The sequence below is a fragment of the Diuraphis noxia genome, unplaced genomic scaffold (genome assembly GCF_037042655.1).
Source record: "Diuraphis noxia isolate RWA-SAM2 unplaced genomic scaffold, SU_Dnox_SAM2 contig0001, whole genome shotgun sequence".
Lineage (NCBI taxonomy): Eukaryota > Metazoa > Arthropoda > Insecta > Hemiptera > Aphididae > Diuraphis > Diuraphis noxia.
This window is the reverse complement of record NW_028301711.1, coordinates 75080431-75096741: the sequence shown is the minus strand read 5'-3', so window position 1 is coordinate 75096741 and position 16311 is coordinate 75080431. Positions and strand designations below refer to the sequence as shown.

The following is a 16311-nucleotide window of genomic DNA, read 5'->3' as shown; positions in this document are numbered from 1 at the left end:
CTGCCGTATGTATGAGTATGTCCGCGGTGTGCATGTGTGTGTCTGTGTGAGTGTGTGTGTGTGTGCGTGCGCGCGCGCGTCCTACTTGTTACAATCATCGATTTAAACGCGACGGCGCGGCGACGCATCTGAGCGGTGAGTCGCGATCGGCAGATGTCGCTTGAAATGCGGCTGTTGCTCCAAGCCCCAAGGGTTCGGCAAATAAAATCGTTCCTAAGGCTACACTAGTATTGCTTAGTATTGCACAACGTAAAATATATTGAGTTACCTACCTACTGCAACCGATGTATTAAATTATTGTGATATCATCGTATCATGCATGTGCATATTATTATAAAAAAGAGTCATTAACCTGCTATAATATTATGTGACAAGTCTACGGTCTACCGGCAACTACTGACCTACTTATTATCGACGAGTGTACGGTACACCGACGTCGCGTAAAAAGTACTCATCGCAGTTAGATGTACTGAAAATGATTCGAATAGGCCGAGCGCAGTGTATTTTTATTTATATAAGCCGTCATCTGGGGACATTTGACCTCTGGAGGAGAATTGTAAAGATTTTTTTCTCAGAGGGAGGGCTTTATAGCTTGCCGAGTATCTACCCTCCGTCGTTATTCGCACCACAGCGACCGCCCCGCAGAAACATCTGCAATTTTGCGATCATTTCATCTAGTGAGCAGTCGAGCACTGGTTCTTGAAAAATGGAGTACTTGTGTCTTGATAATTGGACCTTGACATTTTGATTATCGACTATACATCTATATACCTATTGTTAATTTATAAATTGCCTTTGCATTTAATTTAATTTTTAGACATTGTGATTGCGGTACTCGGTCACAACACAAATACACAATTTATCATTTTCCAATTATTCTGTTTGTATTTGCAATTCCTTCAATTTGATACATGGACGTCTTTGAAAATTTGGACAGTAAACAATGCGCAATAGTACATATAGCCATCATTTATGGCTTATGAATGATTTAATTTCTCCCTTCGGTACCCTGTTATATGCTTTTACTAAAATAAAAATTTGTATTTGATTATGTAACTTAGTAAGTTAAACTTACTATTAAAGATATCGAACGTGGTGGAAGTCAACTTATACGTTATACCGAATGCTTACATAGGCATTTTCTGTATATAAACATTTTTTAAAGCTATTTTGAATATTTTTGAGCTATTTAAAGCATAAAAAACTTTTTTTTTTTAATTATTGTCAATGGCAAATTTTTTTCTCAGTCAACAAAATTCAAAATTAAACACAAGGTTCCTTAAAACTACCAATTTACCCGATTTTTTAAATCTTAGATAGGTACAACATTTTTTTTATTAAACAAAATTGATTTTGACAGAAACTGGTTAAGCTTATAAATTTCCAATTTCCCTTATTTTTTTTCTTTCTTCTCTCTGCAATTTTAAAAATTACTGAGAATTTCGTACCTTTCTATCAAAATCTTGTCACGATACAACTCCAATTCACTTTCGAAATTCATAGAAAAGTGATTAGTGTTTGCTTCCTGTTATAAATTATTTAATTTTTCATTTATTTTGTTCTCTTAAACAAACTTAAGTAATAAATCTGTATTAAATCTTCAGAAAAATTTGTTATTTATATTGGATCTATGAAAATTTCATCATTTGTTGCAAGTATTTCAGAAGTACATTCGATATATAATGTCTCACTTGAGACAGTAATTGAAAATACGATTTTTTTTTTTTGAAATTGTTCCTTTTAAAAGGTCTTAAAACATGATGATATACCCAAATTCTTCATCGCCAATTGTCCCACACAGCACTAAAATATTTCCTAACTATTGTAAAAATATTTTCAGGAAAATAATAATTACTTATCAACTATAGTATTATAACCGTCACTTTTTTCAATTTTAGCTGTTTATAATTATAGCTGTGTTTAGAGGTAGAAACAGAAATTATTCATGTAATTTATTTCTAAGTATAATTTTTTGATAATTCAAATTTTATTTAAATTTATATAATTTTATCTAGCAAAATTCATAAATGTGAGTCATGCTATTGATATAAATTCTTAATACCCACACAGCATGTGTGAAATGATAATATTTAGTGAATATTATTCAATTATTTCAATTTTTAAGTGATTGAATACTAAATACTTGATTAACAATATTATATAAATGTTTACTAAATTTCTTTAAAATGTTTTTTGAAAATATGTGATTAAAATGTTTTGTCAATGTTTTTTATAAAATGTTTCCCAAATATGAACTTCTTGGCCACAAAATATAGGTAACTAAATTATTTTCTAATTATTTACGCAACTTTTTTTATTATTTCGATAACTACCTATATTATTTTCCTAAAAATATTTTTACAATATCTATAATGGTTTGTGAGAATATTATTACCGTTGTTCTACACCACGTCTACATATGTATATATAATAGTATAATAGTATATATTATAAATAGTAATAGATATATGTCATAAATCATAATATATAGTACCTGTAGTAACCACACGCATACTGCATAGTATAGGTACTATTATGTTTTATATGTGTCTGCATTATCAGAATTGTATAAATTAAGTATTTGTTATCCTTATATTTTATCATTTAAATTTTAAGATATTTTTACATTTTTAAATTGTTTTAAGTTAATTGAATGTTTGGTTATTTTTATTGCATTTTAATTTTTCATTGGTGTATGCCAAATTAAATCTTATAATAAGAAAATGTACATTTAAAAATGCGTGGTTCTTTAAAAAGATTCTTTTAATAATATAGCATTTCGACATGGTGGCAAAAGCATTTAAAAGACATACCTAGGTTTTTGCATTACGCCGAAATTGCAGATTGTGCTGATTTAATAAATTACAAGTTAAGAGAATCTTACCTCTCATTAGTCATTACTCATTACAATATTAAAGTCTATTAAACATGTTCATAATTCTAAATGCAAATAAAGTTAGGTAGTGATTAGGAAAAAGAATAATGAATTATGTAAATGCGAATCATAGATTTTTTTTTAAAGCCCAGAAAAATCATCAGAAATAATAGTTGTTGATTTAAATTTAATTTAACTCCGGGAATATTCTGAAATCAATTATAAGTGGTTATGAAATTGATATAAATACATTCCAACAGTACACTATGGACACAGTAAAACTATATATTTACCTTTCACATAGGTACAAAAAGGGAATTTCAATAGGGAGGGCTTCAGCCATACCATTTTTTAATAAAAAATTAGGTTGAGGCTTTGTCTGCTTTATCCCCATAGCTTTAAATGATCCAAAAATGTTGGACCAAAATAATCATTTAATTATTATTATTAGTTATAATCATTATTGGCTGTACCTAATGTTGAAATATGTAAGCTTAATTTAAATTTAAAAAATCACAATCATGTATACCCTGGATTTTTCAATTTTAGATTCTGAACTAAGTGATGAATGTATTGATTTTACAATGGTGTGTGTGTTTTTTTTTTTGTGTGTCTGTGTACAGGATAACTAGTCGAAATAATGCTTCAATTTCAAACTTCGGGGGTGGTTTCCGATGTAAAAGTGAATATCCTTGGTGCATTATAGAAGTCAAAAGTAAACATTTTCCAACAGTTTTCAAAAAAATCGAGAAAAACAAAAAAAAAAATGACAGAAAAACGGGAATTTTACGCAAAACCATCAGTTTTCGACCAAATCGTTTTTTTTATATGGTTATACCTAATTCAAAAACTAATCACTATAAATACTTGAAATTTTCATGTTTCAAATGTTTATGTTAGTGATATCTATATACAGTTTAATTTTCAAAAATGTTTGACTTTTCTTGAGTTATTTATAGACCACTGAAATTTTCGATTTTGTTGAGAATTTTTTTTTTGAAGTGTCGGTAAGAAAATTTTGGATGACCAAAAAAATTTGAAAATTTAATACAAGGTTCCTTATAAGTTGTTCTTATTGTAGCTAAAAAAAAATTAAAAATCGTTAGTCACAACTTTTTTTTATAAGCGTTTATAGTTCAAATTTTTACGAAATCTATCGAAAACGTGAAAATTTGCAAGTAATTTTGAAGTTGAAAAATTATAAAATTTTTTGTGTTACTAACTAAGGATTAAAAACAACACTAAGTTTTCCATGAGTTTTCCTTCATGTAGCTATAGAGAAAACTCGAAGCATCATTATAGGAAAAATGTTAAGTTCGTTTAAATTTTAAATTTTTACGAAATAGCGTAATTTTAAATTAAACTCAAACGGTTTTAAATATTTGTTATTATTCAAAAAATATAAGTCGTAGATACTTGAAAATTTTACCAGTTATTTAGATTGGAATTTCTTTACATGATTTAATTTTCAAAATATTTTGACTTTTTTTAAGATATTAATTTATAGACAAATTAATTTTTCAATTTTTCTGGAATTTTTTTTGAAGTGTCGATAAAATGTTTGGCCCAATCAAAATACTCGAAAATTTAGTACAAAGTTCCTCATAAGTTATTCTTATATATAGTGACAAAAAAATTATAAGAATACATAGGCACAATTTTTTTTTTATTAGCATTTTAAGTTCAAATATTGACTTAATACGTAAAAATTACGTCAATGTTCAAATTATCTTAGATAGAAATTCATAAAAGTTTTTCTTTTTAAATCTAAGATTTGAAAATTTAATATTAGGCTCCTATCATATTTTTATAATAGCAGTTGAAAAATAAAAGAAATATATAGTCACAAATTTTTTTTTATAAGCATTTAAATTTCAAAATTTGACTAAATACATAAAAATTACGGCAATATTCAAATTATATCTTAGATAGAAAAATCATAAAAGTTTTTCTTTTTAAATCTTAGATTTGAAAATTTAATTCAAGGCTCCTAAAATATTTTTACAATAGCAGTTGAAAAATAAAAGAAATGCATAGTCACCTTTTTTTTGTACAAGCATTTAAATTTAAATTTTGACAAAATATGTAAAAATCACGAAAATTCGCAAATTATTTTAAGCTAGAAATTCATAAAAAACTTTCTTTTTAAATCTAAGATTTGAACATTTTTAATAATCTATAATATATCCTAGACAGATAAAAGGTCTCCGTTCAGAATCGTTTTTCGTATACAATGATACCTATCATTGCTTTCAAATTTAACCTATCCTAGTCAGAGGTCCACCCCACCCCCTAATGTACAGCAGAGCGACATCCACTTACCCGCTTTTTTTCAATTTTTTATTATGCATTATGCACCAATTACGTAGGTCATACTTTAATTTTTTTCTTTACAAAAATTACATTAATATTTAATAAACCCGAGAAGTTTAATTAATTAACATTAGAAGAACTTAGCTCCTTCCAAGCCTCGCCTTATTTGCGCCTACCACCCTTCGTATACATATCATTTAATATTCATACAATATTGATACATAGAACTAATGTTTTTAAATCTATGACTTATGAGCTTCTCCCGATTGGTAAATTAAATAAAACAATTGTCATCAAATTTATTAATGCTAACATTTTTTATGGACAATTTCCAGAGAAATACAAGTGGCAAGGAATAAGGAATAAAAAAAATATATCATGAATATCATTCACAAAAAATCCGTAGAGTATCTCATAAGATGTTCTATATGACTACATATTTGTTAGGCACTATAGTTTCTTTAGACAGTCCCTAAAATAACCAAGTTTTCGTACTACACACATAGTCCCAAATCAGTCAAATCTAAATTATACATAGTACCTATCAATTAATGATAATATGTATTTACAATAAATAATTTTATTATTTTATTTAAATAAAGTAGTACCTCAAATAAACAAATTTAAAGGTTCTTAAAAAAAAAAATTGTGAAATGGAATTTTTGTTGAATAACATTTTTTTTTTTATATATAAATCATTTTAAGTGTACAAAATACATGAAAATAATAATACATAATATCAGTAAATAAATAAAAATAAATTTAAATTACCTATATTAATAGTATGTAAATTTGCTTTAATACGTTGTAAACGTACAGAAAAACTGTATGCGTGTAGTACCTATGCTACATACCGTAGTTATTTTATTTTTATTTCATTTTATTACAGGAAATGACATTTGGGTCATTAAGTTAAATAACATATTATAGCAGTTGTACAAAATTATATCTTAATAGCCATTATGATATCTGATCCACCAAGACCCATGTTAACTTACTGTTAGATATATTATTTTAGTATATATTATGTCTGTGTTACACAGACACTGTGTTATGTTAGTGTGAGTTTCCCATTCGTTATGAGTTTTACTTTTTATTTTTTTATTTTAAAATAAACAAAAATGAATAAATCAATGCGCTATTTGTACGGGCATATAATATTATGTAATGAAGAAACATGTGTTAATTATCTTCACAAGAAAAACTTGCTCCCAGACTTGGTAGTTGTTCCAAATTAAAATATGATGTTATTTGTAGAGGTAGGTACGTTGAAAGAATATCAAAAAAAATAATAAATTGTTGTTAATTTGTTATTATTTTATGGTAGGTAGCATACTAAACCAACGAAGTAACGGTAGGTATAGCATATTAGACGAGTACCCACACTTTTAAATTTTGTACTACACACTGAATTCTTAATACTACACAACGTGTGTCGTTATACACACAATTTTAGGGACTGTGACTTTAGATCCAAACAATTCCTAATTATGCAACATATCAAAACGCCCAAAACAAAAAAATAAATATATTTAAGTGGGACATTGTATTGTGGGACATTCAATGATACAAAATGTCAAAATCTTTGCTGTAAATAAAAATATTTGGAATCTTACATATATCATTTTCCAAACGTATATAGAAAAAAAAAATTAAAAATTAAAAATATCCGTGAACAGCTCAAAACAATTCAAAATATTTTGAACATTTTATGAAGTATAGAAAATTATCGAAAAAAATAAATGGTGCAAATTTCAAGTATCTATACGATCGTTCATTTTTGAATTACAACAAACAACAAAATAAGAAAACCACTCTATAAGAAATCGAGTAAATATTCAATGTTGTATATTAATATTATGTTTGAACTTCTATCGCTCATATAAATTTAATTTGACTATAAGGGAGACATTTTTTCTTTTTTTTTTTTTTGATAAAGGTAGACAAACTTATGAGAAATCTTTATTTAACTTTTAAATTTACGTAATGGCGCTACATTTTTTTTGGTAACCGGCTTAAAATTTCCTAGATCCGGCATTGTTCCCAAGTATGTTAAGATGGCCAACTTTTTTTGATAAATTTGAAAAATATGCCAATATTTGCAATAAGTCAATAAATTATTATTCGCTTAAGGAAATACAGGGGTGTATATTTCATACAGCCACCACGAATTTGTTCAATCAACTCTAAGATTGTCCAATATTGTAAAAATTAATTTCAAATTGGTTTTTAGATTCTGGAAATCAATATTTTTATTTTTTGGCAAAGTTTAAACATTTTTTCGTCTGTCCCTTGTGTTGTCCAATCGATTCAAAAAATATGCTCTTGTTTTGAAAATTAATTGCTAGTTGGTTTTTAAATAAACAAATCTAATTTGATTAAAAATAAACTAAGATGAATTAAAAAATCTTATAAATATACAATATTTATGAATAAAGTCATAAAAAAAATCGCATAAATGTTGAATTAAAGGTAAGTGATATTAAATGTCAATTAAACTATTAAGGTACATAAACTGATAAAAATAGAGTAACTGAGTAACATAAGTAAATGTTCATAATTTAAATATTGTATCAAATCAAATCAAATAAAAATATAAATCCATGTTATATTAATATAAAAAAATAGTAATAATAACATTACTAAATTCTTAAAAACCAAATTTAAAGTAGGTATTGCAGATTTATATAATTATTTATAAATATTTCAGGACCCTTTAATATTCATAAACTTATTCATATTGCATAGTATACTTATCAAATATAACTTATAAGATGTGTAGATAAGGAATACCTTTAATAAAAACTTGTTATCATAATTCATGAGTCATGGATACTTATTTTAGCTAAGAGTTTAATGGGATCTAATATCTAACAGTAATCTAAATAACTACATATAAATAGATTCAGGTATTGTTATACTTATTACATATGTCTTATTATATATTATTACACAAGAGATTTGACTTTCTCACAAAAATTTACACAAAGTATGTTGATTATGTTCAAAAACATTTGTTGGTTGTGTCATAATACTAAGAAATATGAGGCTTTCTTACAATACAATATTATATTATAGTGTGACAAGTTGAAAACTTGTTTCTGTACAAAAACTCGATATTTTATTGTATATAATGGATTGAGTCATTTGGCAATTTATAATTCTGTATCTGTACTATATGTCTAGAGTAAGTGTTATAGTGCACAAATATTAGTAAAATAATACCTATAAATTACATATAATAATAGTTGGAAACAAAACTAACTGGCTTGAAATTATTCAAATATGCAACTATATTTTTGGTATAAATTAAATGTAATTTCTGTTTAAGAATATATATAAATATTTTTAACATAGATCATAAAATCTTAAACTTAATATATTTTTGCTATAAAAAGTTCCTGAAGTTAAAAATTTACAATTTATGTCATGATTAACAAAAATAGTTTTTAACAAATAAGATTTGATTGGGTGCACATAGTATTTTAAGAGGATTAGTATTTTTTGCTGTCCTCCTTAAACTAAAAGCAACATGGCAATTAAAGTTTAACAGAACCAATTTAAATTATCATGTTGTTCATTTTAAAATTAAATTGAATTGAAACTATTAACAAACTTTAAAGTTGACAGCAAAAATATCATCTAGGTCTTAATTCACTTCAAAATAAAAGCTAGCATAAGATTGGTTCTGCTGATTGCGAATTTATGTTGTGTGTAAGTAATTGTAAGTCAAAGAAAGAAAACAAATATCACACAGATATTCATTTGATGCAATTATAATAAAAATAACACACATACAATATAATACTATTAGGTACAATCCATAATATTCTTTTTTATCTCAACCATTGTTTTAATAAAAATACAAGCATGCCTGTTCTTAACATTTTTATTAATTCATAAGTTAACATAAATCCAAATACATATTGAAATTGGATCATTACAATCGTGCTCTATAACATATATAACAAATGTAAAATATTTAATAAATTATAAATACTTATAAAATAACTAATACATATCATGAATACACAAACTTCATCCTAAAAATCTTGAACATATTAATTCTAAAATACCGAATATGAAAAATATGAAAACATAATACAGTAAAATTAAGCTAAAATAGAAAAATAAAATTACACAAAAATTAACTATAAGCATCAATAGTCTTTTATATATCCAATTTTGCTATATATTAAAAAAAAAAACAGTATGTTGAATACAAACAAATATATTTACATAAATTCAACTAGTTAAAAAACAAATTTATTGAATTACAAATAAAGTTTATAAAAATTAAAAACAAAAAATAACAAGCCGCTAGATAAATTTAATTATAAAAATAGACAAAACTGAACTTATACTAATAGATAAAGCATTAGTTTGGTGTAACTATGGTTTGTCTTTGCATATGTCCTAGCTACAATTGACAAATCACTACAATGTTCTGTTTATTAGTTCAAGGTCTATAATTACAAAGAACTTAAAAATACTGATATAAAACTTCAAAAATTAAAACAGTCTTGTTCTTTATTCAGAGATCAAAAACCTAATACAGTGCTTAAAAAAGGCCTAATTTTGAGCATTAAAAAATACTTATAATAAAGTAGTTATTAGAATCACAGCCTGGACATGAAATATATCATTTTATCTTACATATTTATTTATCTATCCGAGAATATATTGCGTAATATGCTAAAAGTATACTAATGTATAATATTATTAAAAAAAATATAAATACATTTTTATGAGTAAAAATTAACGTAAAATTAAATTTTAAATCAAAACAATTGTAATTTAAGTTTAAATTTTGAATTACATATTTTATTAAGACATTTAATATATTGAAATTTTCAATTTTACTTTTTAAGACCACTAAATTTTAAGTTATTGTTTAAGGGTACTATAGTTTGTTTAGTTTTAAGCATATAAATACGAACAAATTTTAGAATGACCATATTTTTAAAAGCATATGAAAAATCAATCAGTGGCGTCATTTGGGAGGAGGCAAGATAAGCATTTGAAACTCCCTCCTTATAATATTACTTGGCTGCTATCTAACCAGGTACGAAATTATAGTGCTAGTTTTAGGCCGCAAGCCCAAAACCATAATTCATGTCAGTGATAAATGCAATTTAACCATGCTTCGTGGTTTGTGGAAATAAGTAAATAATTATTGAATATTTGCATATTATAATTTCTAATTCAAGTATATTAGATAATAGAAGAATAATAGTCTATAACACAATGGTAGATAATATACTACAATCCTGGTCTGTGAGTATTTAACAGATACAGTCATTCAGCTTCCGTGTTTAATATTATTTGTCATTTGGATTAATCATTGTTAGACTTTCAATTTTATACATCAGAAGATGACAAATAATCTATATAATATTGAGAGAAAAATGTAATAGTAATGGTTGGCGAGCAGTTTCCTTTTCAGTTTTATAATGACCCTGTGTTTTATTACTCCCCCTTCTCACAAAATCTGAAATGACACCACAGAAAACAATCGGGAATTTTACACCGAATATGGTAAATTTTTAATCAGTGCACTTTTTTATGCACAATACAATGAATATTATGGTCAATAGTTTCAAGCTACTCGAACAATATTTTTTGCATAGTTGAATTTTGTTTTATTAACAAGTCTACTGTGTTTAAATCAAAGCAATTTTGAACATTGCAAAAAATGTTAAAAATAAAAATACAATTATCAACTTATAAAAATACAATAATTATAATAATTTATAATTTAACTGAAAAAACTTAAGCATAACTAAATTAATCACCACCAATTACAATAAATACGGACTATACCAACAGCAAAGTAGTGATGAAAAAGGCACACACAGCAACAGGTGAAACAAATTAATTAAACATATTAAAGGTACAGTTCCCTATTAATATAAGGTGTTGCTAAGTAACTGAGTATATAGTATATTATATTGAATGGTGATGACTAATTAAGTAATGACTAATATAAACTTGTATAAATAAATACATTTAAGTTGATATAAATTTAACATACTGAGTATTCTTAAGTATACTTAATAAAATAAAATACATATGATTATGAATCAAAATTTGTTAAAATTAATTTTATCTAAACAAATTCTCATAATAGTCTAATAAGCTGAATACAGTCATACATGTAAAATTATATTAATTGATAAATAAATAAATTAAACCACATTTTGAATAAAATATCCTGTAGTAAATTAGTGCCTCAAAATACTTGGTTAATATTTTATTTTTGAAAGAAGTTAAGAGTTACATTTGTATACAATATATTGGTAACAATAAAGAAATTCAATTTTATTATAATTATACAATAGTAAAAATATAAAATAATAATTTGAACTCATTTTTATGAATTTAAGATTTTACAAATGCTTAGTCGTCCTAACCTTTAATAATGAATGAACTGCAATAAAAGAATTATCAATTTAAAAATTGATTAAAATTGTATGTTCTTTACAACTGATAAATTTCGAAAAACATTATATTTTTATTTTTATTTTTATTCATTAACAAATCTAAAATCAATATAATTCTATATTAAGAATCTTTATACAAAGATAAATTAACAAGTGTAAAAAAAAAAAAATGATGAGATTATTTGATTTTAGTTAATGGGAATAATACATAAGAAATAAACATCTTATTAATTGTACTCAACATATTATTGAAAATGTACTAATATGATCCTTTGGTTAAGGAATAATAGAATTCAATAATAATAAAAATATGATTTTGTTTCATATTTTTTTAAATTTGTACTATCATATTTAAATAAGGCTTTTTAAGTATAACACTCTCAGTATTAATTATTTAATTATTTACACTCAAACACTGAAGAGTAAAACTTATTTGCCTGAGAGAAACTTAAGGTACCCGAAAATAAATATGTTTAAGATTGCAAAGGTGCAGCAAACATACGAGTAGGATCTTCTGGATGACAACCAACATCAATTCCTTTAATCCACAAATCATATTTTTCAGGCTGAAAACGTTTCACAAAGGTTGCCATATTGATTTTTACGTTGTCAGATTGACAATGACACAGAGTTGCCCTTTTTCCATATTCCACCCAACGAGGTGAGGCAAAGTTAGTGGATTCAGCCATATTGAAACCATGATTGAAACCAGCATGGTATCCAAACGGAAATGTTATCATAAATTCTCCTTGCTCCTGTGTTATCTAAATCAAATGCATAGAATAAATATAATATTTTAAGAACATTTTATAGTAATTATATTTTACTTTGTTGTATGGAATAGAATATTTAGATAATAATTGAGGAGATATAAGAGACATTTTGTGTCTCAGAAATGATTGACATATAGAAGAATCTCCTGGAAAAAAGCCACTTGCTAATCTCTCAAAACGCCGTCCATGTTCCGGTGGTATTGCATACCTAAAAAATAAAAATATTGAACATTATAACTAAATCCCTCATCACAAACCCAAAAAAAGTTACCATGATTTTGGACTTCCTTCATGAATATAGTTTATGCTGTATAAATCCATGTCTTCAGTGTGCCAAGAAAATGATGTTTTCCACATACCAAAATAAAGATAAGCAGTATTAACTCCTTCAATTTGAATTCCATAATCTTCGTTCACAAAGTCCAAAATTGTACCCAGTTTGTTAATATTCCAGACCTTAAATTTATTTTTAAAAGCATGTAGTTTTCAAAATTAGATATATGCTTAAAGATATTCCTATATAGATAATACTTACATTTACATCCTTATCTGTAATAGACCCTGATACATCTGCACCATATATTGGACATTTGTAAATAATGTTTTTCCAATATTTTCTTTCAAGATCAGCATAATCAAAATGACATGGTGTAATGTACTCTGGAGACTCGGCCAATTTTCTATATTCTGCCACTGTCATGGGCTTTTTTTGTATGTTAAGTTGTTGATATATTCCTTGTTTACCTCGTACATCCTAAAATAAATATTATTAATAAAATTAGTTATTTGGAATCTCTGCTACTACCAGTCCCAATTAAATTTTGTTATCTTGACTAGAACCTGATGCATAAAATTATACCAATAATAGTTGTTTATTTTCTTTGATTATGTTTTTTTGTATCGTTGGAGTGCAGAAATGATGCACATAAAATTTTGTGAAAAACATTTGGCTATGAACTATAATCATAGCACAGTAATAAATTGAAAATAGTGATATTTGAAGTAGCTAGATAAAATATTAAGAATCAAAAATGGTTTGAATCGATGGGACTAAGTAAAAAAAAAAAAAAAATAGCAATAATATTAAGAGGATGTCAGCGCGCTATTTGTTTTCTCTTTCTGGCTCACTCGTAACATAGACAAAACGCATATACGCAGAATCATTTTTTCTATATCTTGAAGTAATTTTAGAGTAAAACCTACCGTTACAAAAAAGATAGAAAATAATATTTTTGAGGGAATGACATATCGATTTGTTTAAATATTGTCTCTTAATAATTTAAACATTATTTAAATGTACAGTGTTTTTTTGTTTATTTTGAAAGTCAAATATCAATAAAATAGAAAATTGATATGTCATTCCCTCAAAAATATTATTCTTTACCTTTTTTGTAATGGAAGATTTTACTCTAAAATTACTTTAAGACATAAAAAAAATGATTCTTCGTAAATGCGTTTTGTCTATGTTACGCGTGGGTCAGAGAGAGAAAACAAATAGTGCGCTGACATAATATAATACTACCACAGTTGATATTTAGATATATTCGATCAGGAACTAATGAGAAATTTCTTAACATGTGAATATAAATGGTAATTTAGCAGGTACCTATGGTAGTAGTTGAAATAACATAATTGTACAGATATTAGGTGGTATAGTCAAGATAACGGGAAAGTTAAATTAATTACTTGGCAGATTGGAGCTGGAATAATAATATTCATAATATCTTCGCTATAATAACTAGTTTTCCTTGGAATCCATTCAGGCGGTGGAATAACCTAAATAAAAATATTAAATATTATTTAAATATTAAATATAAGCATTTTTGACAATTTAAAAAAATAAAAATATTACCTAGGTAGGTATAATACAATTATAAAAATACATACTTTTGCGATTCCTGCTTTATGTGCTCCCTGTGACTCCATGTATTCAATATAACTACTAAAATTTTGAAATTCTTCCCAGTTTGGCCTAAAGACCATGATCCTTGGTGATTTGCTTATACTCATTATTATACCTTAAATAATATAATATATTATTTATTATATATATATAATAATAATATAGATACGATATAAAATATTGTAAAATGTCTTAAAGAGTACTAAATTAGGTGGCATTGCTGACTAACCATTGATATCAAAATTACTCATTTAACTTATAATTTAAATAAAACAAAAAAAGGAAATAGAAGTACAACAGAAGTAAACTAATTGGAAAAGTCGAGTTCCTACTAGTATATTTTTTATAACATGATTATATAATAGAACTAAAAGGAAGAACAAAGAAAACCGTTTTGAAATCGATTGAAAAAAATGCGGCATTTGGATTTTGGAGTATAACCGTAGGTTTATATATTTTTAATATATATAAATATAATAATAAAAAAAAAAATATATAAATTGGCTGTAAGCATTTCAAATACTCGAGCAAACAAGTTGATAATATTCGATCCCCAATGCCTGTAAATGTCGCTGATATAATAAAATATACCTTTAAAAAAAATAGACGTGAATATTAACCCAAATGTATCGTAGAAATGTCAATAACACAAAATTTGAATGCACACATTTTTAGAAAATAGAGTAACTATAATTTCTTAAGCACGAGTAAGAAAGTAGGAAATCAGTCGGACGAAAACCACATGTTAACCCTGAATAGCTAAGGGTTTGGACTTTTCAAACAAATGGCCAATATCATAATAAGAAAATATTCTAAGGCATTATTGCTGAAGATAATTGTTCCAGACGGCCCGAGAAACACTCTTAGCCAGACCAAGAAAAAAAACATGTAAACAACGACCCGCCGCCATGTTGAAGATATCGAGTACATAAACGGCGGATGACCACACTACCGCGAGTACACTCGGTTGTACCAGCCGTTTACGAAAATGGCGCGCTCGTGTTTGCGCATTTGGTATTTACCTTCAGGGATGTGACGATGGTTGACAGAAAATGGCTTCTTTACAATGACCGGTAATGGACGTAGGCAACCAACTTCAGTAACGCATTCTCCGACGACGACGAAACGACTGTTGACTAGTGACTACGGGTCTACAGAACAAGTGGACAAGTGGAGCCGTTGAGATGTAAGATACTGAGATCATCAATAATTTGTCGGTTCGCAGTCGAACGATGTGTAAACAAACACTATATTTTATATATATGGTATTTGGTATTTGGTATAAACTGTAAACGAAGTACAAAAGTAAAACGACGGAACTCGGAAAACGTACGCCAGTAGGTACACAAGTGCGCTGTACGCGGTACGGCCGACGAAGCGACAACCCACTGTGCCACTGGAACGACTATCGGTACAGTGGCCTGAGGGGAGCCGGGGATCGCAAAGAATCACTGTTGTTATCACTTATACGAACGCGGTCCGTTCAGTAATCAGTACCAGCCACTGCCCACTTGAGTCGCACGGGTCGCCATTACGCGAACACTGTCCGGCGCGTACGTCACGACGCCGCCCGAATGTAAAATGACAATCGAGGGCGGGCGACCGCAATAAGAAATTATTGACTGATGCTCGATACTGTTGAACTTTTTGTCTATATTATAAACAAAAATAAAGAAATGGTAGAGTGACCCTAGTTGTTATCCTAGTAATCTACTCACAAGTCGCAAGTGAAAATGATTAATCTCTCTAGCTGATAGGAGTCGCGCATTCCCTATCAGCCACGGACCATGGTTTATAACATTGTATACCTACACGATATGAGACATTATCTGCATCGCGATTCCAATGATCCATAGTCGTCGTATACTCCTATAGCTGCACACGAAACGATTCGTTAAAAGCACCGATAAAGATAGACGCAATAAGGGTGGATTGTAGCGAACTCGGGACTTTAAGTGGTGACCCGGCAAATGGCGGCTGAATACGTAGAAACTGAATATCTGA

General features: G+C 27.3%; 1 protein-coding gene across 2 annotated transcripts; it reads right to left on the bottom strand.

The window, feature by feature from the left end:
* Positions 1-9403: 9403 nt before the first annotated feature.
* LOC107164898 (putative lysine-specific demethylase 4B) lies at positions 9404-16286 on the bottom strand. Of its 2 annotated transcripts, XM_015512896.2 has the most exons (8): positions 16026-16286; positions 15330-15958; positions 14292-14422; positions 14091-14180; positions 12940-13158; positions 12676-12860; positions 12459-12612; positions 9404-12395 (listed from the first exon to the last, which is right to left on the bottom strand). In XM_015512896.2, exons 3-8 carry the CDS (start codon positions 14412-14414, stop codon positions 12105-12107), a joined length of 1062 nt encoding a protein of 353 aa, XP_015368382.2. In that variant the 5' UTR covers positions 14415-14422; positions 15330-15958; positions 16026-16286; the 3' UTR covers positions 9404-12104. The 2 variants fall into 2 exon arrangements, with proteins under 2 accessions (XP_015368382.2, XP_015368381.2); XM_015512895.2 differs by having other exon boundaries at positions 15330-16286.
* Positions 16287-16311: the final 25 nt, after the last annotated feature.